General features: G+C 48.5%; 1 protein-coding gene and 1 pseudogene across 2 annotated transcripts; one reads left to right on the top strand and one right to left on the bottom strand.

The window, feature by feature from the left end:
• The first annotated feature begins 205 nt into the window (after nucleotides 1-205).
• On the top strand, nucleotides 206-25,411 carry LOC137757651 (H(+)/Cl(-) exchange transporter 4-like). 2 transcript variants are annotated; one of them, XM_068534265.1, is made up of 10 exons: nucleotides 206-356; nucleotides 4,833-4,932; nucleotides 9,131-9,318; nucleotides 9,903-9,980; nucleotides 16,490-16,696; nucleotides 16,803-16,883; nucleotides 17,836-18,381; nucleotides 19,943-20,129; nucleotides 20,870-21,268; nucleotides 25,165-25,411. In XM_068534265.1, the coding sequence occupies exons 1-10, from the start codon at nucleotides 213-215 to the stop codon at nucleotides 25,383-25,385; spliced, it is 2,151 nt and encodes a 716-aa protein (XP_068390366.1). In that variant the 5' UTR covers nucleotides 206-212; the 3' UTR covers nucleotides 25,386-25,411. The 2 variants fall into 2 exon arrangements, with proteins under 2 accessions (XP_068390366.1, XP_068390367.1); XM_068534266.1 differs by lacking the exon at nucleotides 9,903-9,980.
• Nucleotides 3,335-3,457, bottom strand: LOC137757675 (U4 spliceosomal RNA; annotated as a pseudogene).
• Nucleotides 25,412-26,672: the final 1,261 nt, after the last annotated feature.

Below are 26,672 nucleotides of genomic sequence, written 5' to 3'. Positions count from 1 at the left end.
CCTACCTGTCTTCTTGTGGTTCCTTCTTTACATCTTTAGTTGTAGAAGGTCTTTTCTGCTAGTCTTCTTGTATTTCTCATCAGTAAGTGCTTGGCAAATAGCTGTATTTTTTTGCTGGGTCTATGAACTCAGGGTCTCCCTACTCCACCGTCTTCATTACAGCTCCTGCTTACATTTCTTATGACAGGTTTTCTCTCCCAGGTGTAAGTAGCATGGTCAATGCAGCAGCGATGAGTGGCTCTGGAAACCTGATGGATTTCCTTGACGGGCCATTCCCTGGTGTGGGGACATATGAGGACTTCCACACCATTGACTGGCTGAGGGAGAAGTCACGGGACACCGACAGACACAGAAAGGTACATGCTGTTCATAGGGATACTTTGAGAGGAATCCCTTTGGAGGCCATGCTTTCATTGGACAGTCACTGAGCTAGAGCTTGGGTTCATTTGTCATGTGCTGAGCTAGGTTCTAGAGAAGAGAAAGGGCTAGTGGGAGAGGCAGAGATGTGGATAGGTAATTATAATACCAGGCGCTTTGGGTGGAAGGTGGTGTCATACAGAGGTGTGTGGAGGGCAAGGAGGGGACTCTGGAACCAGACAGATCGGGTACATCCTGCCTTTGACACCTTTAGGCTGGCTGACTTTTGGGGTGCCATTTCTGGACCCCACCTTCTCATCTGTAAGGATGGAGTTAATTATACCAGAAGATTAAATGGGGCTGTGTGTGTATGAAAGCACGTATTACAGTGCCTGGCCTCTAGTAGGCAATCAATATATATTTTTATGGGCTGCAGTAAAGTTATGTATCAAGTGCTGTGGGATCATTTAGGAGGTATGGTTAGGGAGGGAGTTTTTAGAGAGGGTGAGATTTCAGTGGGGTCTTGAAGTATGACTAAGAATTTGCCAGGCAGAGGAAGGGGAAAGGATTCTTATCAGGAGTGGCTCTTTTTTAGGTCACAGAGGCATGAAAGACTGTGGCACATTTAGGCAGTTCAAGGAGCTCTAAGGTTTGGTGGCAGATTCACGGAAGGGGAGGACTAGAGATGAGTCCGGCCACGTGGGCGATGGGGCCGCATTGGGAACGACTGAGTAGAACATGAAGAGGAGTTTGGATTTCCTTTTTTTTTTAAGATTTATTTTATTATTTATTTATTTAATTAATTTATTTTTGGCTGCTTCGGGTCTTAGCTGCGGCACACAGGATCTTCGCTGAGGCATGCGGGATCTTTTCTTTGCGGCGCGCAGGCTTCTCTCTAGTTGTGGTGGGCAGGTTTTCTCTCTTTAGTTGTGGCTCACAGGCTCCAGGGTGCGTGGGCTCTGTAGTTTGCAGCATGCGGGCTCTCTAGCTGAGGCATGTGAGCTCAGTAGTTGTGGTGCGTGGGCTTAGTTGCCCCACGGCATGTGGGATCTTAGTTCCCTGACCAGGGATCGAACCCGCGTCCCCTGCATTGGAAGGTGGACTCTCCACCACTGGACCACCAGGGAAGTCCCTGGATTTCCTATTTATTTATTTATTTGTTTGTTTGTTTGTTTGTTTTTGGCTGCGTTGGGTCTTCATTGCTGCGCGTGGGCTTTCTCTAGTTGTGGTGAACGGGGCCTACTCTTTGTTGTGGTGCATGGGCTGCTCGTTGCGGTGGCTTCTCTTGTTGCAGAGCACGGGCTCTAGGCACGCGGACTCAGTAGTTGTGGCTCACGGGCTCTAGAGCGCAGGCTCAGTAGTTGTGGCTCACGGGCTTAGTTGCTCTGCGGCATGTGGGATCTTCCTGGACCAGGGCTTGAACCCGTGTCCCCTGCAATGGCAGGTGGATTCTCAACCACTGCGCCACCGGGAAAGCCCTGGATTTCTTTTTCATGGCCACAGGATACAAGAGAGATGCACTGCCAGGGGAGAAACAGGAAGCTTGGAAATGAGCTCAGGAGAAAGAGGAAGAAGATCTGTCAGAGGGCAGTGAAGTGCCGACGGAGAGAGGCTTGGGGTCCAGGTCCTTCACAGGAGCCGTTGCCAGGATGGAGGCGGGTAGCGGGGCCAGGATGACGCCCTGGCTGTGGTCAGAAGAGGGTGATGCCTTGGACGACGAGAGGGGAGAAAAGGGACGCGGCCGATTTCAGGGGGAGGCCACTGAGTTCGGTTTCAGGCGCTGTAAGTCTGAGCCGTTTGTCCAGCCTGTGGCTGGAGGTGGTCGGCAGGCGAGAGAACCCTGTGCAGTTCAAGGGCAGGGTCAGGGCTGTTGGTGGAGCACGGGGGGTCCTTGGCGTGCGAGTGGGCGCTGAAGCTTTAGAAGCGGCCCAGGTGGCCTGGGTCTGGAGAGAGAGGGGTCAGGAGCAGTTGGGCCCCGGAGCAGTGCCAAGATTTAGCGGGTTCCGGGGGGCGGGCTGGGGGGTCAGTGACCGATGCTTAGAAGAAGCAGGTAGAGGTGAAGGAGGGCAGCCAGCAGAGTGGCCACAAGTGAAAGGGGGAGAGAGTGGCGAGGACGGGGCCCCCTCCACGGAGGGGTCAAGTCGGAGACGAAGCAGCCGCGAGGGGGCTGTCGGCGACCGAGGGAGAGCAGCTTCCGAGGGTGCGCCGAGGGGGCAGTGCCGTCGAGAGTGTGACTGTGTCGCATCATTTCACGCAGGTTGACAGGGAAGGAGGCAGAGAGATGTGTAGGGAGCGAGGTAGCGTCGAGAAGCTGACGCAGCCGCTTGGCTCCGACCTGGAGGAACGGGGGAGCTGGGGCACCCTTCCGTCCGGAGCAGGGGTCGTGGACTGTGGCCCTCGGGCAAATCCAGCGCAGCGCGTGTCCGGCTCTGCGCCGGTTCCTTGGCTCGCAGCCCCGCCCGCGCATGCGCATGCTCCATATGGCTCCTTTTGTGCTACAGCAGCAGAGTCCGGTAGTTGCCACGGAGACCATCTGACCTGCCCAGCCGAAAATAGTTACTTTCTGTCTCTTTACAGGAAATGTTTGCCAGCCCTTGCTCTGAAGGGTCATGAGGGGAATGATGATCTCAGGAATGTACGATTCTGTTAACACAGGGAGGCAGAGGGGTCCTCTTACAACGTGTTTAGATGTAACCATCTGCCTGGAAAGCGTGATCCAGGCTGGCTCATTGAGCCTTCTTGCTGGTAATCAAAACTACAACGAGGTATCACCGCACACCGGTCAGAATGGCTATCATCAAAAAATCTACAAACAACAGTGCTGGAGAGGGTGTGGAGAAAAGGGAACCCTCCTCCTACACTGTTGGTGGGAATGTAAATTGATACAGCCACTATGGAGACCAGTATGGAGGTTCCTTAAAAAACTGAAAGTAGAGTTATCATGTGATCCAGCAACCCCACTCCTGGGCATGTATCCAGAGAAAACTCTAACTCGAAAAGATACATGCACCCCAGCGTTCACAGCAGCACTATTTACAATTAGCAGTAATCACGCCTCGGATAAACCTCATTGGCTGTGATACTGCCACTGCACAAAGCTAACGGCACTATTCACAATAGCCAAGACATGGAAGCAACCTAAATGTCCACTGACAGAGGAATGGATAAAGAGGGTGTGGTACACATATACAATGGAATATTACTCAGCCATAAAAAAGAATGAAATAATGCCATTTGCAGCAACATGGATGGACCTAGAGATTATCATACTGAGTGAAGTTAAGTCAGAGAAAGACAAATATCATATAATATTGCTTATACGTGGAATCTAAAAAAATGGTACAAGTGAACTTATTTACAAAACAGAAATAGACTCACAGACATAGAAAACCAACTTATGGTTACCAAAGAGGAAAGGGGGTGGGGGAGGGATAAATTAGGAGTTCGGGATTAACATATATACACTATTATATACAAAATAGATAAACAACAAGGTCCTACTGTATAGCACAGGGAACTATAGTTAATATTTTGTAATACGTATAATGGAAAAGAATCTGAAAAAGAATATATATATATATAGGTATAACTGAATCACTTTGCTGTACACCTGAAATTAACATTGTAAATCAATTATACTTAAATTAAAAAAAAGGTTCTTGGGACTTCCCTGGTGGCGCAGTGGTTAAGAATCCACCTGCCAATGCAGGGGACACGGGTTTGAGCCCTGGTCCGGGAAGATCCCACATGCCGCGGAGCAACTAAGCCCGTGTGCCACAGCTACTGAGCCTCCGCTCTAGAGCCCGCAAGCCACAACTACTGAGCCCACGAGCCACAACTACTGAAGCCTGCATACCTAGAGCCCGTGCTCCGCAACAAGAGAAGCCACCGCAATGAGAAGCCCACGCACCGCAACGAAGAGTAGCCCCTGCTCACCACAGCTAGAGAAAGCCCTCGCACAGCAATGAAGACCCAACGCAGCCATAAAGGGAGGGAGGGAGGAAGGAAGGAAGGAAGAAAGAAAGAGAAAGTAAGTTCATTCTTGTTGTTAACATGTAGCCTGGAAAATGAAAGAAGGAAATGAAGTCTTTGTCGAAGAGGGTCTTTTGTGAACAGACCTTATGATTTAAGCTAAAATAATGATTTGTATTCAAAACGGTGACACCGAAGTGATGTCTTCCTTCAGAATGGCTTTGAAATAGTCAAAGATCAAATCACACTTAGTGAGGTTTTTTTAATTAAGTGAATTTTTTTGGATTCTTTGGAGACTATTATGGCATCTTTATAGCTCTGTGAACTAGAAAGCCCATGTAACCATTGTGCTAGGTAACTGAAAGAATCACGTAAGTGGCAGTCTAGTTGCTTCATTATATTCGTTTTCTCAATCGCCGTGTGTCCTGAGGAAACAGTTTCAGAGAAGGAAGCATGAATTGGAAGGTGTATCCACGTCAACTCCGATGTCTTTCTGTTTCTAGATAACGAGCAAGAGCAAGGAGTCCATATGGGAGTTCATCAAGAGCTTGCTGGACGCCTGGTCGGGATGGGCGGTAATGCTGCTCATCGGCCTGCTGGCGGGTACGTGGGGCGTTTCTCTTGTCCTTCATGCGAGGGGGTTGTTCCTTCAAATACCTAGGAGCACAATACACGACGATGCACTTAACATAAATCTATCATCAGTAAAGCAAGAAGGCCCCAAGGCACGGACGGGCCCAGGTGCGGTCATTGGAGAGCGGTACCGAGAGAGCGGGTTGGCCCTTTCCACACTGTACAGAGGTTTACTGCCATGCTGGATTTTACTGAAGGCACACATTTCACATTCTATAGTACTTGACCACGTAGAAGGCGAGAAAGGACGGGAACATGTTGATCTCTAAAAATAAAACATCCTATGAGACTGGCCTTTACTAACACCGGCAGGCCCTGAGATGAACTGTAAACATCGAGAGACGCTCACTGTAACGCGAGACACCACAGGGTCTGAGGTAGGCCCGGGGGAGGTACCTCCAGCCCATGGGTTGTTCTGGCCCTCAGGGACTCCGTGTCCTTCATTTGTATAATCCCAACACCGTGTTTGTGAGCAGTAGCTGTTTCCAGAGTGAACGAACGAGTATCTCGAGGGGACACCTCCCCTTTTAATAGCAAATGCACCAGCCCTCCGTGGAAATTGTTTCCTGAAACTTACTTCCTTTTAGGAGGCTGTGAAGGTTAATGTCTAAGAAGAAAAAAAATTTGATCATGCTAAAGAGATTCCCTTAGGAAAACCCCCCTGCCTGTAGTAACACGCTAGTTGTGGTGATAGGACTGATTAGAGAATGGCTGTGCGATACAGGTTGAATATAGTACCTACTTGCAGAGCACCTGCGGGGCATAGAGTAAGATTTTGTGATTAGAGGACTTGGATTTCTGGCCGCCCTGTCACTCGTTACATCTACAGTGGTAGGAGGGGCTTGGTTGCCAGGGAGGGACTCCCTCTGCCTTGCATGTGCTGAAGGGCCCAGGAGAGAGCTGAAGGGGCAGTCCTCTCCTTCCGGTCACCGCAGCTGCCCGCCCATCCCCCGCGCCCTGTCCTTCCCCTCCCAGCGGCGCGCCCGGTGTATGTTGGCAGCAATGCTGGGAGGGAATTCGAGTTCATGGACATACGGCGTTTCGCCACCCATTCGTCTGGCTCTGTGAAGACCTTTAAAGGTAGGTGGCGGGGGGCGGGGAGGGTAGTCTGCTGCGAATTTTGATGTCTTTCTTTAGAATAGATTTATAAAACTGTACCCTGTGTTATTCTTGGCTCCTGGGAAGAAGGGATGAGTACGGGAAATGAAGGAATCAGAGTAGATGTCTTGGCATCCTGCTGGAGTCACACAGCGTAGATTTATCAACTGATCTCAGAGCCCTGTCGGGCTGTCTTTAACAAGTCAGATACCGACCATCGGGCTTCACTGTTAATCCGATTTCCATCAGTTCTTTCAGGAAGAATCACCTGGGGAATTAAAAAAAAAAATGCTGCTGCCCAAGCTTCAATTAAATAGTACCCCTGGAGATGACACCCTAGCAGTGAGTAAAGCCCCCTTTCCCCTGTGATTCTAATGTGCAGCCAGGGGTGAGGACCACTGGAGAAGGGCGATCCCATGGTCACATCAGCAGGTGAATATAGGAGGGAGGCAAGAAAGGGGTGATCTTGGCAGTGAAGGTGGCTAAAGTGTTCTTTTGATCTGGATGAAGGAAAAGCCAGAAAACTGCCCCATTCACCTTCCCGTTCCCCAGTGGCGAGACCCAGGGGTCCCACTGTCTGGCCTGTCCCCTCCTTAGTGGCAGCCCAGACATTATATTCTGACGCCCAAGACGGAGAGGCCCAAAAGCTGCGGCTCCTCTGCAGGGCATTAACCAGGAGCCACCACTGGGTGTCGCTGTTGCTCCACACAAGGCAGTTTTTGTTCAAATGTCATCTGCTTGAGGTGTTCTCTGACCACCTTTTCTAGAAGTACGTCTCTCCCTCTCTGAGCCTCGTCGCCCGCGCCCACTATATGTATGTTTGTGTGTATGTATGTAACGGCTTTATTGAGATATAACTCACATACCAAACAGTTCACCTAGTTAAAGTGTACAACTTGGTGGTTTTTAGTGTATTCACAGAGTTTTGCAACCATCACCAAGGTCAATTTTAGAGCATTTTCATCAGCTCCCAAAGAACCTCCCTACCCTTTAGCTATCAGCCCCAGTGCCCCTAGCCTCCTCTCAGTCCTGGGCAACCGCTAATCTACTTTCTGTCTCTGTAGATTTGCCTATTCTGGACATTTCATAAAATGGAATCATACAACATATGGTCCTTTGTGACTGGCCTCTTTTACAGCATAACGTTTCCGTGGTTCATCCATGCTGTCGCGTGTGTCAGTACTTCATTCCTTTTTGTTGCCATTGTGGGTGGACCACACTTTGTTTCTCCGTTCAGCAACTGTTTGGCTTTTGTGAATATGCTGTTGTGAACATTTGCGTACATGTCTTGTGTTGGGTATATGTTTTCATTTCTCGCGGGCAGATGCCTAGGAATGGAAGTGTTTGGTCAGGTGGTGACTCCTTGCTTAACTTTTTGAGGACCTGTCCGACCGTTCTCCTGCACCATTGTAGGAAATGGCTGCCATTGGAACGTGCTGTATTCTCCTCTCTAGCACCTACCACCTTCTGTTGGAGCCCCTCATTTACTTACTTATTCAGTCTAGTGTCTTCTCGCCCAAGGTGAGATTCCATGAAGGCAGGGACCTGAGTTTGCTGTGTTCACTGCTGTACCCCAGGGTGTGGAACAGTACGTGGCACGTAGTAAGTAGGTGCTCAATAAATAGCCCTTGAGTGAATGGACGGACCTGAGTTTTATGATTTTCATTCGTTTGTTGCTCTCATTCATTCAACATGGATGTATAGTTCCAGCTATGTACCTGACATGAATACAACAATGGCCCTTGCCCACTTAAAGGGGACACAGGGTCTAGACACCTGGTTTGATCCCCACCGTGGCACACAAACTAGACAAGAGACTCCCCCCACCCTTATAGACTAGTTGGAGTGTGTGTGTGTGCATGTGTGGGATGTGTGTGTGTGTATACACATATATATAAATACTGATCATATCAGGATGTGGTAAGTATGGTGATGGGAGAATGCCTGGGAAGTATACTTAGCCCAGACTTAGGAAATCAGGGAAGGCTTCCTGAAGGAGGTGATATAAATGCCAGCACCTGGAAGATAAATAGGAGCTTGCCGGGTTGGGGGAGGACAGTGCTATCTGAGGCGGTGCAGAGAGGAGGGCCTGGTGTGCCAAGGAACACTGTGTGGGCAGGGTGTGGGATTCGTGATGGGGAGAGAGGAGCCTGGAGAGAAACGTGGGAACGGCGGTCAGAGCCTGCGCACTGCTGAGGATTCAGGTGTTCTGGCTAGAACAGTGGGCGACTGCTGATGGAACCAGGAGAGTGGCAAGGCCAGGTCGCCTGAGGCTGGCGTATGGCTGCCTTTGGTGTCGATGCCGGTGGGGAATTGATGTTGTAATGAGGATCCAGTAAAAAGTGTGAAAAGCTTGGTAGCCCAAAAGTATTCCCTGCCTTTGTAAAAGACTGGAATGGGTTATTCTAGAAGGAGACCTAAAATGGCCTTCTCTGACCCACTGCATACTCGATTTTATCCCACTTCTATCGGCCTTTAAAGTAGTTATTTACTTATGTAGCTCCTCTGTCCTTTATCCACAATTTTTTAAAAATCCAGAAAGTTCTAACAAGTGAGATTTTTCAAGCTGGACTCCATTTGGTGGCAAAACTTTATGTCGGTGACGAGGCTGTTGTAAATCGTTTTGTCTCCGTTCTGTCTGAGTTGTCAGGTTTCCTGGAGGATACTCATGTGTGTGATCCCAGCATCCTGCCCCAGAAGCCACTGAGGGGGTTACATGATGTATAGGGTGTAGGTACCCTGTTTCTAAGATTCAGAAGGGCTGGGTTCTGAAAGCCGCTCGGCCCCAGGGGCTTGCGGTGGGCTCAGCGCTGCGGGTCTCTCCCTCCCGCCCGATCAAAGCCCCCCGAGGACAGCGTATCGTTGGCCTTTGTGTCTCACTGGGCTGGGCACCACCTTTGCCACACCTGGTGCCCTGCCACTCGCTCAGGTGACCTCAAGACTGAAGAAAGAGGCTTCCTGGGTGCGTGGCAGCCCGGGGCACGGGCATCTCCGCCTGGCCCTCCGGGCGCACGTGCTGCCCTGGCCCACGCCGGCCGTCCCTCTGAGTGGCTCTCGCTGCTTCTTCCAGGCACCCTGGCCGGGGTCGTCGATCTTGCCGTCGGCTGGATGACAGAACTGAAGGAGGGCATCTGCCTGTCGGCCTCCTGGTACAGCCACGAGCAGTGCTGCTGGACTTCCAATGAGACCACGTTTGAGGACAGGGACAAGTGTCCCCTGTGGCAGAAGTGGTCGGAGCTGCTGGTGAAACAGTCGGAGGTGGGTGCAGGGGCGGGTCCTGGCTGGGAGCCCCGTGGCTGGTGTGGGGGGACGGCTGGGAGCCCCGTGGCTGGTGCGGGGGGACGTCCGAGCTCTCACCTTGCAGCGTCTGTCCTGACCGTCGTCGTGGCTACTACGAGTGCCACTTGCCGCTTGGCTTTTTCTAGCTCTAGGGTTCAAACTTCACTTGGAAAATCCTTTCCCACTATTTCATGTGCACGATGTATGTATTTTCTTTAAAGCCTTTTGTTTGGCTTTATTTTTCTTACTGAGAGTGATTTCTTGATCATGCTGAAGAAATAGGGTTGATTTTTATCTCTTCCGATAGAGAAGAAAAGATGTTACTATTTTTTAATAACAGCTTTAGTGAGACATAATTCATATTCCGTGGGGTGTACCCATTAACGGGTACAATGCGATGGCTTTTAGGATATTCACAGAGGTGTGCCACCGTCACCCCAATCTAATTTTAGAACTTTTTTATCACCCCCAAAGAATCCTTGTACCCATCAGCAGTCACTCCCCATTTGCCCCCAGGTCTGCCAGCCCTAGGCAACCACGAATCTCCTTTCTTCTCTCTGCAGATTTCCCTGTTCTGGACATTTCATGTAACTGGAATCATACAATCTGTGGACTTTTGTGTCTGGCTTCATTCACTTAGCGTAATGTCTTCCAAGTTCATTTGTGTCGTAGCATACATTGGTACTTCTTTTCATGGCCAAATAACATTCCATTGTCTGGATAGAGCACATTTCATTTCTCCATTCATCAGCTAAGGAACATGGGTTGCTTCCACTTTTGTGCTATTATGAATGATTTTGCTTTGAACGTTTGTCTACAAGTTTTTGTGTGGACATATGTTTTCATTTCTTTTGGGTAGATACCTAGGAGGTGAATTGCTGGCTCACATGGCAACTCTATATTTAACCTTTTGAGGAGCTGCCAGACTCTCTTCCAGAGTGGCTGCACCACTTGAGATTCCAGCAGCAGTGTATGTGGGTTCCAGTTTCCCCACATCCTCACCGACCCCAGTTGTTATCTGGTTTGGATTATAGCCCTCCTAGCAGGTGTGAAGTGCTATCTCATTGTGGATTAAGTTATCATCTTCCAATGCATCTTAGGAACACATTACAGAGGATGTTTGTGGGCTTTCCGTGATGGGAATATCCCAGGCCCAGGGGATGCAGCAGTGAAGCACAGACCAGGCGCTTGCCTTCATGGCACTCCAAGCTTCAGATCCACATACAAATCTTAGTTGGGGTAAAGGGTTAATTTCTACCCAAATTCAGTGGTTACCACAATGCCTATGGGTCATCGCCAGATCAGAAGCCCCAGGTGAGGGGGAGTTAGTTGCCAAGATGCACATCAGGGGTAATGTGAGGACCATTCAAGCTAGAACTCTTCTTGGAAGATAGACGTAATCCCTTTATTCTCCTCCTCCCTCTCCCACTCTCTTGCCTGATTGACTTAATGCAGCTGAAGACATTTGGAATGCACTTTGCCATTTGCTAAACCTCTTTCTCAGTGGAGTTGAAAATTAATTCCTTCAAATCTCAGAAGTAGACCGGGATCTTGAAATCTCGCACGTTCTCAGTGCTCTCCATTACTTCCAAAAAATAAATTCTCTACTTGAGTTGATGGAGGTGGGTAGGCAGAATTGGCTGGGCACCATGTTTGATTTCTTCTCTCTTACTTTGGAGGGAAATATGGCCGTCTAGCTTCCCAGCCATTTCTAAGACTTATACTTTGATTCAAAGCATTACTGTTAGCAAGGGTGAGACGTTATTTTTAGTCTCAAAAGAGTCCATTTTTCACTGGGTGAAATGTATTCCTCACCACATAGGGTGTGATTTCTCACCACATAGGGTAATTAAAGGATCATCGAAAGGAGAGCTCAACTTTGTCTTGATCCAGGAAAAAATAAAATTTAAAAAAAAAGACTATTTCATGCTGAACTTTGGATGGTTTATATGAACATGTTGCTGCAGGAGCCTGAAAAATAAGCTGCAATACCATCCTGTTTCCTTGGTACAGCCAGTGCTGCTCTAAGGCACCATATGCATTCCTAAAAATCACAAAACTGCATCATCAAGACCACAGAGCTTGTGGGGAAGATGGGGCTAGGGGCACAGCACTCAGAAACTTCAACTGGTGACACATAAAAAAGATGGGAACCTCATAAAAGCAGTAGCAGAGTTAGACGCACGTTAAATGGTTAAGAAATGTATGAATACTCCCCTAGTGCATGCGTGAGCTGGAAGTCCTCTGAGACGTGTGCCTGTGTGCATTTTGTGTATCCCTGCACGGCTTGATTTGCAGCTGCAGTTTTCTGCCTTGTGTTTCTCCCAGATGAAATTGTGCAGAAACAGATGTGAAATTGGCATTATGCTCAAGTTCTGCCCTGAGGCATGAATCACACTGGAACAAATATGCGTTTTCCAAACAAGTGTTCAGGCAGAACTGACTGCGTTTTATTGGATATCGGAGACCGAAGGCACCCGGGACACTAAAAAGAACAGATTACTGTTGGCATCTTGGTTTCTGATCGCAATGCCCAACAGCAGGCGCTTTTGGACTCAAGCCGCCTATCAAAATAAGGAGATGGCCAGTGGGGAACTGGTGGGAAATTTAAAGCAGCAATAAAAGATGTGGGGGCAATACCATCTTCCCCTTCCAAGAACCAGAGATGCGTAGCTCAGCTCGTAGACAGACAGGGAACTCCATCTGGGAGTGGCTGGCTGGACCTGGTCTTCGTCCAAAGCGGGCATCTTTATTTGTGACAGCTGAACTCAAAAGGAATAAACTACTGAGTTGAGCATTGTTTCCCGTGTGACAAAGCGCAAGGAACACATTGATGTGGATAAAACTCAAAAAAGCGGTATCAAGTGAAAAAAGTAAGTTGCAGAAGAATATCTAAATAAAGTAAGAATCTATTTCTGTAGAGTCCCTAAAACAGCCAAAATGAAACAAGCATACTGTTTAGTGATACACATATGTGCTAAAGCTATTAAGAAAGGCAAGAGAATGATTGGAGGGGGGAGGAGGAAGGTTCCACTGGGGAAGCAAACACAGGGCTTTCAAAGGTACCTGCTCTTCTGTCCTGAACTTGGTAGTGGGTACATGGTAGTGGGTACATGAATATGCTTTCAGCCGTATATAATATGTAACAGATTCATGTCTCTATTTATAAAAGGGTTCACAATAATCTTTTCAAGTATCAGGAGCCCAATGGAGATTTTATAATTAAGCTTTGGTTATTATGACTCAGTAGTAGAAAAATTTCCCTGTTATTATAGTAGAGCTTGAAATTCCTAACCTAAGGGTGCAAATACCTACCCCGGTTCTTGGAGGAGAGGGGCAGAGTGAAAAGTAAGTGCAAATAAGTAGTTCCTGGATATAAAGAATGTCCTTCCAGTTAAAACCCAACTAACCATGCAAACAGCTCTACCCAGTTTGAGATACAGGGCTGTTCTTCACTTCAGGAAAGATACTAAATGAGATCTTTAGAAAATACACTTCCCATCATAGGAGGTGATCTGCCTTAAGCTGTTCCTGGTGTGCAGTGTCGCAACAAACTTTGAAGGCAGTGCACTTCTGCACAGTTTAAAAATCACTCATCCTTTGTAATGTTTGCTTCTGAAACATTTAGATTACTTTGGATGACAATGTTACTGACCAGGGTTCTTGACCTCCTTAATCAATAGAAATTGATCAGAGGCCAGGCAAGAAATTCAGGCAAAGCTTTATTGGGGCCTGAGCTGCAGCAGGCCGGGAGGGAGAACAAGTAACAGGTTCCTTTGCTGGCCTACTTGCTGGGGGGCAAGGCGAGCTGGTTCCTTATATGCGGTGAGGGTAGGGGTGTGTCCAGGGGTCGGGCCAGAGGAGTTGCTTAGGTGGTCTGCCCACCCCTTTGGTGGTGTTGAGTGCAGGGGGCATGCGCAGTGACCTGCTTTTGCTCCCGCTCTTCAGAAGTGGCAGTGGGGCTCTTTGGTGTCCTTGTATCTTGTTGTCCAGAATTTGCCCCAACTGGGCATGCATGCAGTTACTTTTAGTCCCTTATAGTTTCTTTGTATTTTGTTGATAGATGTTTGTCCGGGTGCAAGCATTGCAGCAGTGCAGCAGAGGGTTCCAGGTCCCAGCCAGTGTCAAAAATTCCTTTGAAACATTAAAAAAAAAAAAAAATACAAATTTAGAGACCATTTTTTTTCTGTGTAAAAAATGCTTTTGTATGCTCTACAAAGCACACTTAAAAGTGCACACTAGTTCTTGGGCTTCAGAACTTAGAGCGAACTGGGCAATGATGATTCTACTACTGTCTGCTTCATTCATAGAACCACTGTGGACCGTATAAGAAATCATGTCCTCCTAGGGCGTTCCCTGGTGGCGCTGTGGTTAAGAATCTACCTGCCAGTGCAGGAGACATGGGTTCGAGCCCTGGTCTGGGAAGATCCCACATGCCGCAGAGCAACTAAGCCCCTGCACCACAACTACCTGAGCCTGCGCTCTAGAGCCCACGAGCCACAGCTCCTGGGCCCGCGTGCCACAACTACTGAAGCCCGCACGCCTAGAGCCCGTGCTCCGCAACAAGAGAAGCCACCGCAACGAGAAGGCCATGCACTGCAACGAAGAGTAGCCCCCGCTCGCCACAACTAGAGAAAGCCCGCACACAGCAACAAAGACCCAACACAGCCAAAAATAAATAAATAAATAATAAAATAAATTAAAGAAAAAAAAGAAATCATATTCTCCTAGAACTTACTTTGAGTTGCTGTTTCAGTTCTATACAATGTGAACTCTTTCACAAATATTTATTTGCCAGAGAGGTTTTAAAGTTACCACCATGAAGTCACAAATGTGCTGCAATACATCGCCTTAAAGCCCTGCTTGATTCAGTCCCTGTTGATCCAAATTAAAGCAAGTGATTGGATTTTGGCATCTATGAATTTGCCTTCTTTAGTCCCTAATTTGATCATGACAATTTTATAAAGTCATTTTAGAGAATTACAAAATACCTCTTACATTGTTCAATTCACCACATGTCATGGCTGGCAAAGGCTCAGGTAATTTAGATGCTTGTAATTTTCTAAATGGTATTACACTATTCAGCTGTACCCTGGGGTCCAAATCCATATTAACTAACTGACAAAAAATTGTAGATAATTTTATTCTAGGCAACACAAAAGGGCAGGATTGTGGCAGGCATAATAAAACGTCCCTTAAATAAAGGGATCTGAGATCCCCAGAGCACAGGCTCAAATAGGCCCACTAGCACTAGTTAAAGACCAGTTTAACCACTGCTAGTTTGTCTGCCTTTAGGAAGGAGCTTAGTGAGTGCTTTCGAACGGATGCCCACACGCTCGCTCACTGTTGGTCTTTCTCCCTGAATTAAGAAACAGATCTCTATCAAGAACTCCTGAGATGAAAATGGTCCAGTCACCCCCCTGTAAAATTGCTAGGATTAGTTCACTTCACAACCCTCTCCAAATCATCACAGGTGACATGATGCCAGAGAGCGTTTCAGGACCGCCCTTAAATACAGAGGAATTAGGAATAGCTGTACTGCTCTTCTCAGGACGAGAGCAGTGCTTCTCTACCTGGACTGCATTTTAGAATCACCTGGGGAGGCTGTAAACCTCCTATGCCCAGGATACACCTCAGACCAGTTGCATCAGATCTCGGGGCGGGGGGATACCTCGTCCTCACTGGTGCCTGATTCTCCAGGTGATGCCACGGAGTGCCGGTGGAGAAGGATTGTAATAGCTACGTGAGAAACTGATCTCTTGGCGCCCACTGGGAGGCTCTTTGACGTTATGTAAACATCCTGACGGTGACAGGAGCTGAGACTGTCCCATTATGTATTATACAATGGGAAAACGGATACTGACCATGAATTTCATTAGCTGACTCACTCAGTGTCTAATAAATCTCTGATTACAGGCTTGTAAATTGCTAGCTGGGCAGTAAACATTCACTCCATTTCAGCCAGTCGCGGGAGAGGTTGAAGGTAAAATGTTACTTACCCATTGGAGATGCTTCCATATCCAGAAGAACCCTGTTTTGGGGGAAGAGGACTTCCATATCCAGGGTGATGCTTCCATATCCAGAAGAACCCTGTTTTGGGGGAAGAGGACTCCAGTAGATGAAGTTAATCACTGAGATGGACACCCCGTTGAATTCTAAAAGCGTTACGCAAATTCACGTGCACCTTTAGGGAGAAAGCCATTATTTGGCGTGCACAAAACGTCGCAGGTCTGAAAGTGGTGCAGGAGTCAGCTCTACCTGTAGTCAAAGTACTTTTCAGGACAAGAGGGCAAGATTCAACGGAAGGGAAGGGGTTGCCATGGATTCAGATACCCTTACATCCCCCAGGGGTGCGTTATTAGAATGTTGAGCATCTTCTTTTTCCAATATTGTATTAAGAATATTTTCAAACATACAGGCAAGTTGAAAGAATTGGACAGTAAACACCCATATGCCCCTGGCCTGCATCAGGGGTTGGCAAACTTTTCCGATAAAGGGCAGAGAGTCAATATTTTGGGCTTTGTGAGTCAAGAGGCAAAATTGAGGAACTATTCTCACTAAAAGGCTAGTAGTCTTGTTTACATATTACATTTAAAAACATTAAAAGCACTCCTAGCTCGTAGGTCATACAAAACAGGCTGTGGGCTGGATTTGGCCCACGGGCCATAGTTTGCCGACCCGGATCTAAAGTTAAATTGATATTTTGTTCTATTTGCGTTGTCACATGGCCAGCCAGATGTTCCTTTATCTTGGCCATCTTTCAGTAGTGAAAAATTAACAGTTAAAATCAATAGATACACGTGTCTTTTCAACACAACAGAGGGCAAAATGCACATGATAAAATGCCATAAATAAAATGAGACTGATAATTACTTATTCAGTCCTCTTTATGATCTCTCATTACTCTTGGAATTATTAAGATTTACTATGCATTGAAATTGTTTCAGGGTTCCATTAATATATAAAATTAGGCGTTAATATAAATTCTCAATATAAAATTATAGCTAAATTAACAACTAAAGCAGCCTGTCTTCCATATGATTTAGCGAATCTCGGTTTGAAAGCTGCTCCTCAGAGGAGGGAGAGGTTACTTTCCTAGCCGTGGCGCTGAAGCGCCTCACTCCCCATCGCTCTCCATCCTGTGTTTCAGGTAAAGACCATCCTGAGCGGCTTCATCATCAGGGGCTACTTGGGCAAGTGGACCCTGCTGATCAAGACTGTCACCCTGGTGCTGGGGGTGTCCTCGGGCCTGAGCCTTGGCAAGGAAGGGCCGCTGGTGCACGTGGCATGCTGCTGTGGCAACTTCCTCAGCAGCCTCTTCTCCAAGTACAGCAAGAACGAGGGCAAGAGGCGCGAGGTGAGCAGGTGCAGAATGAAGCGCCCTCCCGCCCTCTCCAGCCTCTCCAGTACCCGCTGATTTGCCGGAAAGGCCTCGGGCTGACGGGGAGCTCTTTGCTTCACAGGTGCTGTCAGCTGCGGCCGCTGCCGGGGTCTCTGTCGCCTTTGGTGCTCCGATCGGGGGTGTGCTTTTCAGTCTGGAAGAGGTGAGCGTGGGCACCGGAGGGCCCCGTGGTTCTGAGCGCCGAGGAACACATCGGGGGTCGGGGCGGCAGGAGGCTTCCCTCTCTAGCCCTCTGAGGGCTGAGAGATTCCTGCGGCTCATTAAGGAGCCGCAGTGTTCGCCATGAAATACGTGTTTTCAACTCCTGTTTTAAAAGTTGCCAGTGTGATTTCTGGGGGGAGATTTGCAGTCTCCTCTCTCGTTTTCATAAACAACATAATGAAGCATTTTTATGTTTTGCAACCCAAATGGATCCAGTCCAGCAGTCGGCCCACGTTGTCCGTAAAGGGCCAGGTAGCAAATATTTTAGGCTTTGCGGGTCTCAGGGCTCGGTCGCAACCACTGGGCTCTGCCCTTGTAGCGTGGAGGGCGCCGCAGACAACACGCACGTGCACGGCGTGGCTGCCTTCCAACGAGACCTTCCCTATGGATGCTGAAGTTTGAATTTTATGTAATTACCACTTGTCACTAAGTCTTGTTCTTTTGAATATTTCACGTGTCACAAAATAATTCTCTCTTCCCCCAACCATTTAAAAACGTACAAACCATTCTTAACTCATGTGCCCTCCAGATACATCTGCTGGGCCAGGGGTTTCAACCCATGATCTGTTGCCTGGAGAATCAAATCAGAGGTTTCTTTTCTTTTAGGAGGGTCTCTGTGCTATAAACAGAATGATGATGAAGTGTTCTCATTTGTCTTAAAAAATAGCGCAAACACACCTTGACTAGTGTCCGTTCCAATTGTAGACATAGAGTCCTTTAACTATCTTTGTTAGTGCATTTGGGCCATCCTCACACGTAGGTTGAGGAAGTGAGTACCGCCCGTCTTTGGTCTTGAGTGTGACTTTATGGCCTGTGCCAGCAGGTGGGGCTGGGGCTCTGGGCGGCTCTTTCTGCCGCCGGTCTCTGATTTTCCACCTGTTGCTTGGTCGCAGGTCAGCTACTACTTTCCCTTAAAGACCTTGTGGCGGTCCTTCTTTGCGGCCCTGGTGGCAGCCTTCACGCTGCGACCCATCAATCCCTTTGGGAACAGCCGCCTCGTCCTCTTCTACGTGGAGTATCACACGCCCTGGTACATGGCCGAGCTCTTCCCCTTCATCCTGCTTGGGGTCTTCGGGGGCCTGTGGGGAACCCTCTTCATCCGCTGCAACATCGCCTGGTGCAGGAGGCGCAAAACCACCAAGCTGGGGAGGTACCCGGTGCTGGAGGTCATCGCGGTGACCGCCATCACTGCCATCGTCGCCTACCCCAACCCCTACACGCGCCGCAGCACGAGCGAGCTCATATCCGAGCTCTTCAATGACTGCGGGGCCCTCGAGTCCTCCCAGCTCTGTGACTACATCAATGACCCCAACATGACGCGGCCCGTGGACGACATCCCCCACCGGCCGGCCGGGGTCGGCGTTTGCACGGCCATGTGGCAGCTGGCCCTGGCGCTGATCTTCAAAATCATCATTACCATATTTACCTTTGGCATGAAGGTAAGTGAAGGGGAGGGAAGGTGTCAGGGGAGGGAGGCAACCTCTGTCCTTCTGGGGATAGCACCCTAGTCCCCAGAATAAGATTGTGACGGGGGGAAAAGGGGAGGTGACCTTTCTTTACTGAATGTTCTCATGCGCAGGGCACTTGACATTCTTTTAATCAACAAGAAACAACGCTTTTGATAAACAGCAAGCCTATGGAATAGAGATTTATAACCCCATTTTACCAGTGAAGAAGCTAAGGCTTGGAGTATATCATTCATATGGAGACGTGTACAGCTTGGGGAATTCTCACAAAACATACACACTTGTGTGACCAGCACCCAGGACCAGGAGCAGAACGCTGGCAACCCTCCAGAACCCCCTTGTGTTCCATGACTGTTGCTTTTTGTGGTATTCTTACGAATTAAAAAAAAAAAAAAAAAAGTCTAGGGACTTCCCTGGTGGTCCAGTGGTTGAGAATCCACCTTGCAGTGCAGGCGACACAGGTTCAATCCCTAGTGGTAACTAAGATCCCACATACCGAGGGGCAACTAAACCCGCCTGCTGCAGACTACAGAGCCCACGCGATCAGGAGTCCCCATGCCACAACTAGAGAGAAGCCTGCACGCAGCAACGAAAGATCCCACATACCGCAACTAAGACCTGACACAGCCAAAAAAATAAATATTAAAAAAAAGTCTAAGGATCTGTGTACTTGGGTGCAGTGGTCAAACACAAACCTGAATTTTTGCCTTAAGAACAAGGAAGGATAAACGGTATTAAATAGGTGACTGTCTCTGATGCAAAGGGATCTGTTTTCTTCTGGTGCCTGCTGGGAGAAGTCTGCTTTGAAGTTACAAGGGATTAAAAGATGGGGGGGATAAGTAAGGGGTGCTCAGAAAGGAACAATTTCCTCAGGAATGTCTCACACTCTGGAAATCACACCCGAGGATCCAAACTTAACTCGAATTTGGGTAAAGATCCACTTGCATCCTCAGCTTGATGACAGCTGGGGGGCAGGGGTGGGGTAGGGGTGACATAAATGCAGCTCCCGGTCAGGATCGGCGGTCACATGCAGTCTCCACGAACAGAGTCAAGTCTGCTCTGTAGCAAATGTCTGATCACTAGAGAAATGAACATGTTTTTCACACAGCAAAATATAAAACACGCTATTACCTAGACCTTTCAGTTTCCATGGTCTTATTTCTTTGCTGCATCTAGCCTGGCTTGAAAATATTCAGAATACTTTTCGGAAAATGGACTTTGTTAGGAAGACAGACCTGCCCCCCATCTCTCTCTGAGATTCTTTAATCCACAGCAGGCAAACCAGGCCAGCTTTTGAAGGCGAGGAAATGAAAGTGTAAAATTGCATTCTCTCCAAGTCACAGTAGATACGACCAAGCAGGTGAAATCATTGGTCCCATGGTTTCCCAGCTGACCCATGTTTTGAAGCGTTGCCCCTCCTTTGAAGACCGAAGCAAAATGCAAGCTTGTCGAGGGGGCCTGACTTTCCTGGTGGTGGGGCAGCGGGAACGGGGGCCCCCTTCCCTCATGCTGCTTTCCCCTGCGCTCCCCGCAGATCCCGTCCGGTCTCTTCATCCCCAGCATGGCTGTGGGGGCCATGGCAGGCAGGATGGTGGGAATTGGCGTGGAGCAACTGGCTTACCATCACCACGACTGGATCATCTTCAGGAATTGGTGCAGGCCCGGAGCAGACTGCGTCACCCCAGGGCTCTACGCCATGGTGGGAGCCGCCGCCTGCCTAGGTACCGAGTGTGTGTGTGTGTGTGTGTGTGTGTGTGTGTGTGTGTGTGTGTGGTGTGTGTGTGTGTGTGATGTGAGTAGTAGAGGGCTTTTCTCCGCTCAGTCATCCGGGGACTCAGGCTGATGGGGTCTCCACCATCTTGCAGCTGTACCGTCTACAGTAGTGGGTGGGGCAGGGGTGCTGCTAAACATCCTGCAGTGCACAGGACACTCCTCCCCCACCCCCAACAGAGAATGATCCGGCTTCAAATGTTCCTCGTGCTGAGGTCCAGAAACCCTGGTTTAAGCTCACTGGCAGATCGGGAGTCGATATGGATTCTTCCCTTGAATACCAAGGGACGCAAGGGTGGGTCTGTCTCCTGTCTGTAGCCCCTAAAAGTCTCTACAATTTTCCAGCTCGAGGGGTTCTGGTAGAGAGCGATGCTTGCTGAGTCAGAAACCTGCAGAGCCCACATAGGCTCCACTCACCAAAAAGCAAGGCGGGTCCTGGGTGAATAGACAACTTGCTGTCCCTCACGGGAGAAGAGCCCCTCGGTGAGATGTGACTTACGGCTCCTGATGCAAGGCTGTGTTTACCAAGACTGGCCTCTATCCTAGAGGTCTGAGCCTGGGCGCCGTGTAGGACTGTCTCCGCGGAACAGGTGCCGGGAGGGTAGAGCCGGCTTGTCCGTTTGCACGGTTCATGTCCTCTCGCGGGTGTGGGGGTCGAGTCCTGCAATTTCATTCCTCCCTTTGGTTGCAGGTGGAGTTACCAGGATGACGGTGTCGTTGGTGGTCATCATGTTTGAATTGACGGGTGGTCTCGAGTACATCGTGCCCCTGATGGCGGCGGCCGTGACCAGCAAGTGGGTGGCTGATGCCTTTGGGAAGGAAGGCATCTACGAGGCCCACATCCACTTAAATGGGTACCCGTTCCTGGACGTGAAGGACGAGTTCACCCACCGCACGCTGGCCACCCACGTCATGCGGCCACGGCGGGGGGAGCCGCCGCTGTCCGTGCTCACCCAGGACAGCATGACCGTTGAGGACGTGGAGACGCTCATCAAGGAGACCGACTACAATGGCTTCCCCGTGGTCGTCCCCAGTGACTCGGAGCGCCTCATCGGGTTCGCCCAGAGGAGGGAGCTGATTCCCGCCATAAGTGAGTAAAGCAGGGAGGCTCACGCTTCACGGAGACGAACGGCACCCCTGTGCCCCGACATTCTCAAAGAGGTTCGAGAGAGTGGACAAGGGTCGGAGGGCTTCAGGCCAGGGTCTCTCACGCTTTAATGCTTATTCGTTTCACGTGGGCGTCTGGCCAGAATGCAGTAGGTCTGGGGTGGGACCCGAGACTCTGCATTTCTCCCGAGCTCCCTCTTAGTGCTGCTGCTGCTGCCCCCAGGTCACACCGTGAGGGACAGTGTCCCGTCGGAGGCATTCTTGGCTGGACACCGAGCACCACGTTTGCAAGCAGCCCCCTGGGCCCCTCCCGCCAGGAGACACGCGCTCCGCCCTTTAGGGACTTCCTGGGCGAAGCTGAGCAGGACGAGGTGGGAGAGCGCGGGCTGGCCGGGCAGGCCGGTCGCGGAGACGGACTTGCAGGCAGGCTGACCGACCCAGATGCTGAGCTCTCGGCCTCAGGCGCCTCCCTCGGCGCCGCTCAAGCCCTTCACTTCGCGACTCTATGTCCGGCGCCTTCAGTTAGAGGCCCGCGTGGGTCCAGTCAGTTCCGTGGGATGCTCTTCCTCCTCGTGCGCTGACTGGATCAGCTGGGCTGAGGGGCAGGCTGCTGAGTTGGGAGAGCGGAGAGGGGATGAGGCCCAGCTGGGATGTTCCCGACACGGGCGGCTCGGAGAAGCCCGGGGCTCCCGTTGGCCCAGGGATGAGCGCCTTGGAGGGGGAGCGGGAGGTAGGAGGATTCCACAGACAGAGGCCTGGGTGTGAGTCTTTGGAGGCCCAGGCAGGGAGGAGCAGTGACTCTTAGAGTGTTTTCTCCAGGTGGAGAAGGGGCAGGGACCAGCAAATGAGATCCTGCTCACTATCCCATCATTTCAAGGTAGGCTGTAGCCTACCTTGACATGGCTTATGTGTGCACTTGAGTTTACTGTGTATGTCGTCTTCAAGAGTATTTATGAATTTTGCCACCGGGACTTGTCGAGGTATAATGGTGAAATGCTCCACTGGGAATATACATTGTGCAGACAACCCTTTGCTTATCCCTGTTCTTTGTTAACTATTTCTAAGGCTCTCCCTTTGAATTTCTGAAACTTCTTGCCAATGTTAAAAAAAGTTTATAAACAGCTTTGTAATATTTTAAAATTATCTTCATCAAAGATTTTATCAAAATAAGGGCTCAAAGAAGACCCAGTGGGAATGGAAAATCAGAGTTATGGGAGAAGAGTTAAAGAAACTCTTTGTTTTCTTACTAGTGTAAGATACTAGGGTATCTTCTGGCCAGTTGAAAGAGCTCTATGTCATGACTGAACAACAACATAAATGTCAGATCTGTTGGATAATTATTTAGGGCTAAAGATGTTTCTGTCTGAGAGGTTAATTACATAATAAGCCATGGAGAATTGGTCAGATTCCCTGCTTGTTTCTGCTGGGGATATTAAAACATATGCAGAGGGACTTCTCTATGCCTTACTGAACTATAACTTGTCATAAAATAATCTGCTTTTTATTCTAAGTATTATTTACCATTTTATCATACTGTTTTTGTACTGACCACGACTGTGGCTTCTTCTGGTTTTTCGCTGTTAAAACTTCCTTATTAATTACATCTGTTTTATGGAAGCAATTAAAATTCACAGGATTAGTATTACCTCCTTAAAAACATAATTACTGTACAATAGGGTTTTTCAACCATGGCTTCTTTGGCATTTAAAGTCAAATAATTCTCTGTTGTGAGGGGGCTGCCCTGTTCATTGTGTGATCAGCATCCCTGGTCTCTACCACCACATATCAGTAACATCCTCCTGTCAGTAGTGACAGTCAATAATGTTTCCAGATACTGAGAAATGTCCCCTGAGGGTGCAGGCAGAATTACTCCCAGTTGAGAACCATTGCTCTAAAGCCATTGTAATCACTTACTGGATATGTGATTATTTCCAGTCTTTTAAAATTTCTTGGCCTATCATAGTTTGTGGAATTCACTTTATCAACACTTTCCTCATTACCCTCCTTGCACCTGGCATTATGATCGTACTGCTGCTAACAAGTGGAATGTCAGGTTGAATGACCTTAACAGGCGCTCGTAAAGGGTACATCATTTTTCAGGAGCTGCAGCCACTGAGAGTAGTTGTGGTAGAATAGAACAGCAGACCCCCAATACTAACAACAACTTTAAAAACAGTTTAACCACTTGATCTTTACAACAAATATGAAGTTTGTTACATTTTTGAAGTAAAACTAATATGCATAGAATACTGGGGAAATCAATAGCAAATGGGAAAATAAAAAAATTTACCCATATTCTCAACACCACAGAAGGCCATTGTTAATATTTGGTGTATTTTCTTCTTGTTTTTTGGGCCTTTTACACATGGCAAATGTTGGGCCATCTTCTTTTCTTTCATCCCTTCCCCCTCTCTCCTTCCCTCCCTCCCTTCTTTCCTTCCTTTCTTCCTTCCTTCCTACACTCCTTCTTCTTTTCTTACACAGGCAGGCTCCCATGAGTCCCTGGGGTCTGGGAGTCTATACTCTAGTAGCACTGGATCATGCCCTGGGTGAGGGCTTGGTTTACCCTCTTGCACAGGAAATATTTCTTGCTGGTAGCATCCACTATGTGCTGGTGCTGTCCCGGAAGCTGGGAGCACAGCTTCCAGGGAAGCTGGGATGACAGTAGTCAGGCTCTGCCCTCTGTGAACTTATATCCTTGAGTTTGTTGCAGCCATTCTGGTGACTGATAAAGATTTCTTGTCCAAACAAGGAATAGATGGTTCACCCTAGTAGAAAGATGTGAAGAGCTTTCCTGTTGGCTCTTCTTCCATTCACCAGCTTCCAGCTTTCCATTAGAGTACTCTATTGCAATAAATCACTTCAGAACAGGCAGTTGGAATTTTTTTAAAATGAACAATATAGATGAACAGTAGTCTTTGAGAAAGCAAAAATTGTAGAAATCAGGATCCATTTTAAGGTAAGCCTCACTGTACATTTTCCCTAATTCCTCACGTGATCTAAAACAGAGATTAAATTTTTTACCAAAGGAAATTTGCCTTGGAGATACGTCTACTCATGAATCTACTTCATGTATGAATCTAAATAGCCTGGTTTCTAGCACTTCATTTAGGTATATGAGTTCCTGTTAGCATATTTTATTTTAGCTTTCTTTCACATGATATTCTCTGTAGACAGAAATTGGCTAATTGTAACCACAGCAGTTCTAATTCCTTTGAGAAATTCACAAAAAAGGAGATTAAAAGGGGTAAAATATACTTTTTCTAGGGTTATTTCTTGGGTCCCAAAAATCATGATTAGACTGAGCTGCGTTTCTGGGCTGTGAGCCTAGGATGGTCCTCTTGGTTTCTTGTTCCTTTCAGGATTTATAATGCCATCTGGGCCAGTTATACGTTAGTTTGTAAAAAAAAAAAAAAAAAAAAACCCAAACCATGTATTAAGGTCATTGGGCAGCTAAGTGAGGTTCCTTTTCACGTCAAACCTCGGCCCCTGATGAGGTGAAGGTGTGTCAGGAAAGCAAGGGTGGCAGGCCCTGGGCCAGCTGGGTGCCCTGACGTCCAGGCAGAAGCAGTGCATTTCCCTAAAGGAAGTAGCCTGGTCAGGCCCGCGTTGCAAGACTTTGGCAGTGAATGATCAGGTCACAGCAGGGGGGTCTCGCACAGCATTAGCTTGAGAGAGAGAGATGCCAATTTCACAGATGTTTGGCTGAAGCTCCAAGTTAAGAATGTAGAGTCTGCCTGCTGCGCCCCTCCTCTGTGGGATTCTAGGCTGCTGGGGGAGGGAAGTCGTGTGTCGCTGTGGGATGGGGTGGGATGGGGTGGGGGAAGGGACCCCGCAAGGGAGTCTCGTGGGGCTCACCGTCCTGCTCGCCCATTCCAGAGAACGCCAGACAGAGGCAGGAGGGCATCGTGAGCGACTCGGTCATGTACTTCACCGAGGAGCCCCCTGAGCTGCCAGCCAACAGCCCGCAGCCCCTGAAGCTGCGGCGCGTCCTGAACCTCAGCCCTTTCACCGTCACGGACCACACCCTCATGGAGACGGTGGTGGACATTTTCCGGAAGCTGGGGCTCCGCCAGTGCCTGGTGACGCGGAGCGGGTGAGCGGCGGGACCCTGGGGGGAACAAGATGAAGGGGACGCGGGCTCAGCCCTTGCGGGACTGGCGGGGACCGGGGCAGGGGGGTGGGTGGCAGTGCTCGGAAGAGATGTCAGCAGGGGAGCCCAGGAGGAGGAGTTGCCAGCGAGCGTGGGACTCCGGCTTCCAGGTGGGGCTGCTGTCTCTGCCCTGAGGTTGAAGGTTGAGTCCCGAGGGGAGGAGCCAACGGGGAGGGGCTTTGGCTGCTTTTCCAGTGCCCTGGTTCTGGCGCCAGAAGAGGTTCAGACTCTGAACTGGCATACCCGTCTTCCAAGTCACGGCTTTCTGCAGAAACGAGCAACGAAAATCTCAGGGCTAATGAAAGAAATGGGGTTAGACGCACAACGCTCAAACTTGGTTGACACACACACAAGATGCAACCCTAATAAAAGAAATGACACAGTTTTACACATTTAGTGGATAAGAAAGACATAAATATTATAATAAATATGTCATTCTGTACATTAAGGAAGACCTGGCAAATTTTGTGGAAGTAGGCATCAAAGCGCTGAGTTACTGTGATTTACTGTGAAGAGATGTATGGCTCTTAGCATATGCATGAGCTGAGGTAGCTTATAGATGTATGACATGAACAGGTGTGCGTTTTGTGTATTTTTGTGCCACTGGGCTCAGACGGGTGTCGTTATATGCATTCAGAAATCACATAAGCAAATGGTAAATTTATATTATGCTTAAATTTTCTGTTAATTTTGTTAATTTAGTTGTACAGATTCACATTTTCAAAACAAATGTTATCTGTGAACTAAGAGTTGTGATGACTCCATGGCATTTTATAACCCAATAAACTTTTTCTTTGTTTTAATCACATGTTGTGAAAACAAAAATGAAAATCTTGAGCAGCAGATCGAAAGATTATAACATTTTGAGAGGTATAGCAAACTGAGGGTCATTCTTTTGGATTACAGACATGCCTAAATTTGGGTAGAAAAACGGATTGGCTCTGTCAATGTAGCCTGAAATCTGGGGTTGTCTGCCTATATTCTATTTCCATAGGCTGGAGATAGGAGGTGGGTAAGTGTTGTGGGATATTGGCACTGTGTATAGTTTAGGCCTTTATAGAATTCATAGTCTTAACTATCCAATGTAGTTTACTTTCCAGAGCCAGCTCACTTGGTTTAACCCAGTGTTCTCAACAAAGGTGTTTTTGTCCCCTGTGGCAGTGTCTGTTGTGTGGCTCTACTGACATATCTAGTACATAGAGGCCAGGGATGCTGCTAAACATATGATCAATGA

Source organism: Eschrichtius robustus, assembly GCF_028021215.1.
Source record: "Eschrichtius robustus isolate mEscRob2 chromosome Y unlocalized genomic scaffold, mEscRob2.pri SUPER_Y_unloc_1, whole genome shotgun sequence".
Lineage (NCBI taxonomy): Eukaryota > Metazoa > Chordata > Mammalia > Artiodactyla > Eschrichtiidae > Eschrichtius > Eschrichtius robustus.
This window is presented reverse-complemented; position numbering and strand designations above follow the sequence as displayed.

Bases quoted from the DNA above. Each gene is read 5' to 3' on its own strand.
- LOC137757651 (XM_068534265.1), top strand. From the start codon at position 213: ATGGTCAATGCAGCAGCGATGAGTGGCTCTGGAAACCTGATGGATTTC. The intron at 357-4,832 runs GTACATGCTGTT...TTCTGTTTCTAG, and splicing joins ACACCGACAGACACAGAAAG to ATAACGAGCAAGAGCAAGGA. The intron at 9,319-9,902 runs GTGGGTGCAGGG...TTCTCTCTGCAG, and splicing joins TGCTGGTGAAACAGTCGGAG to ATTTCCCTGTTCTGGACATT.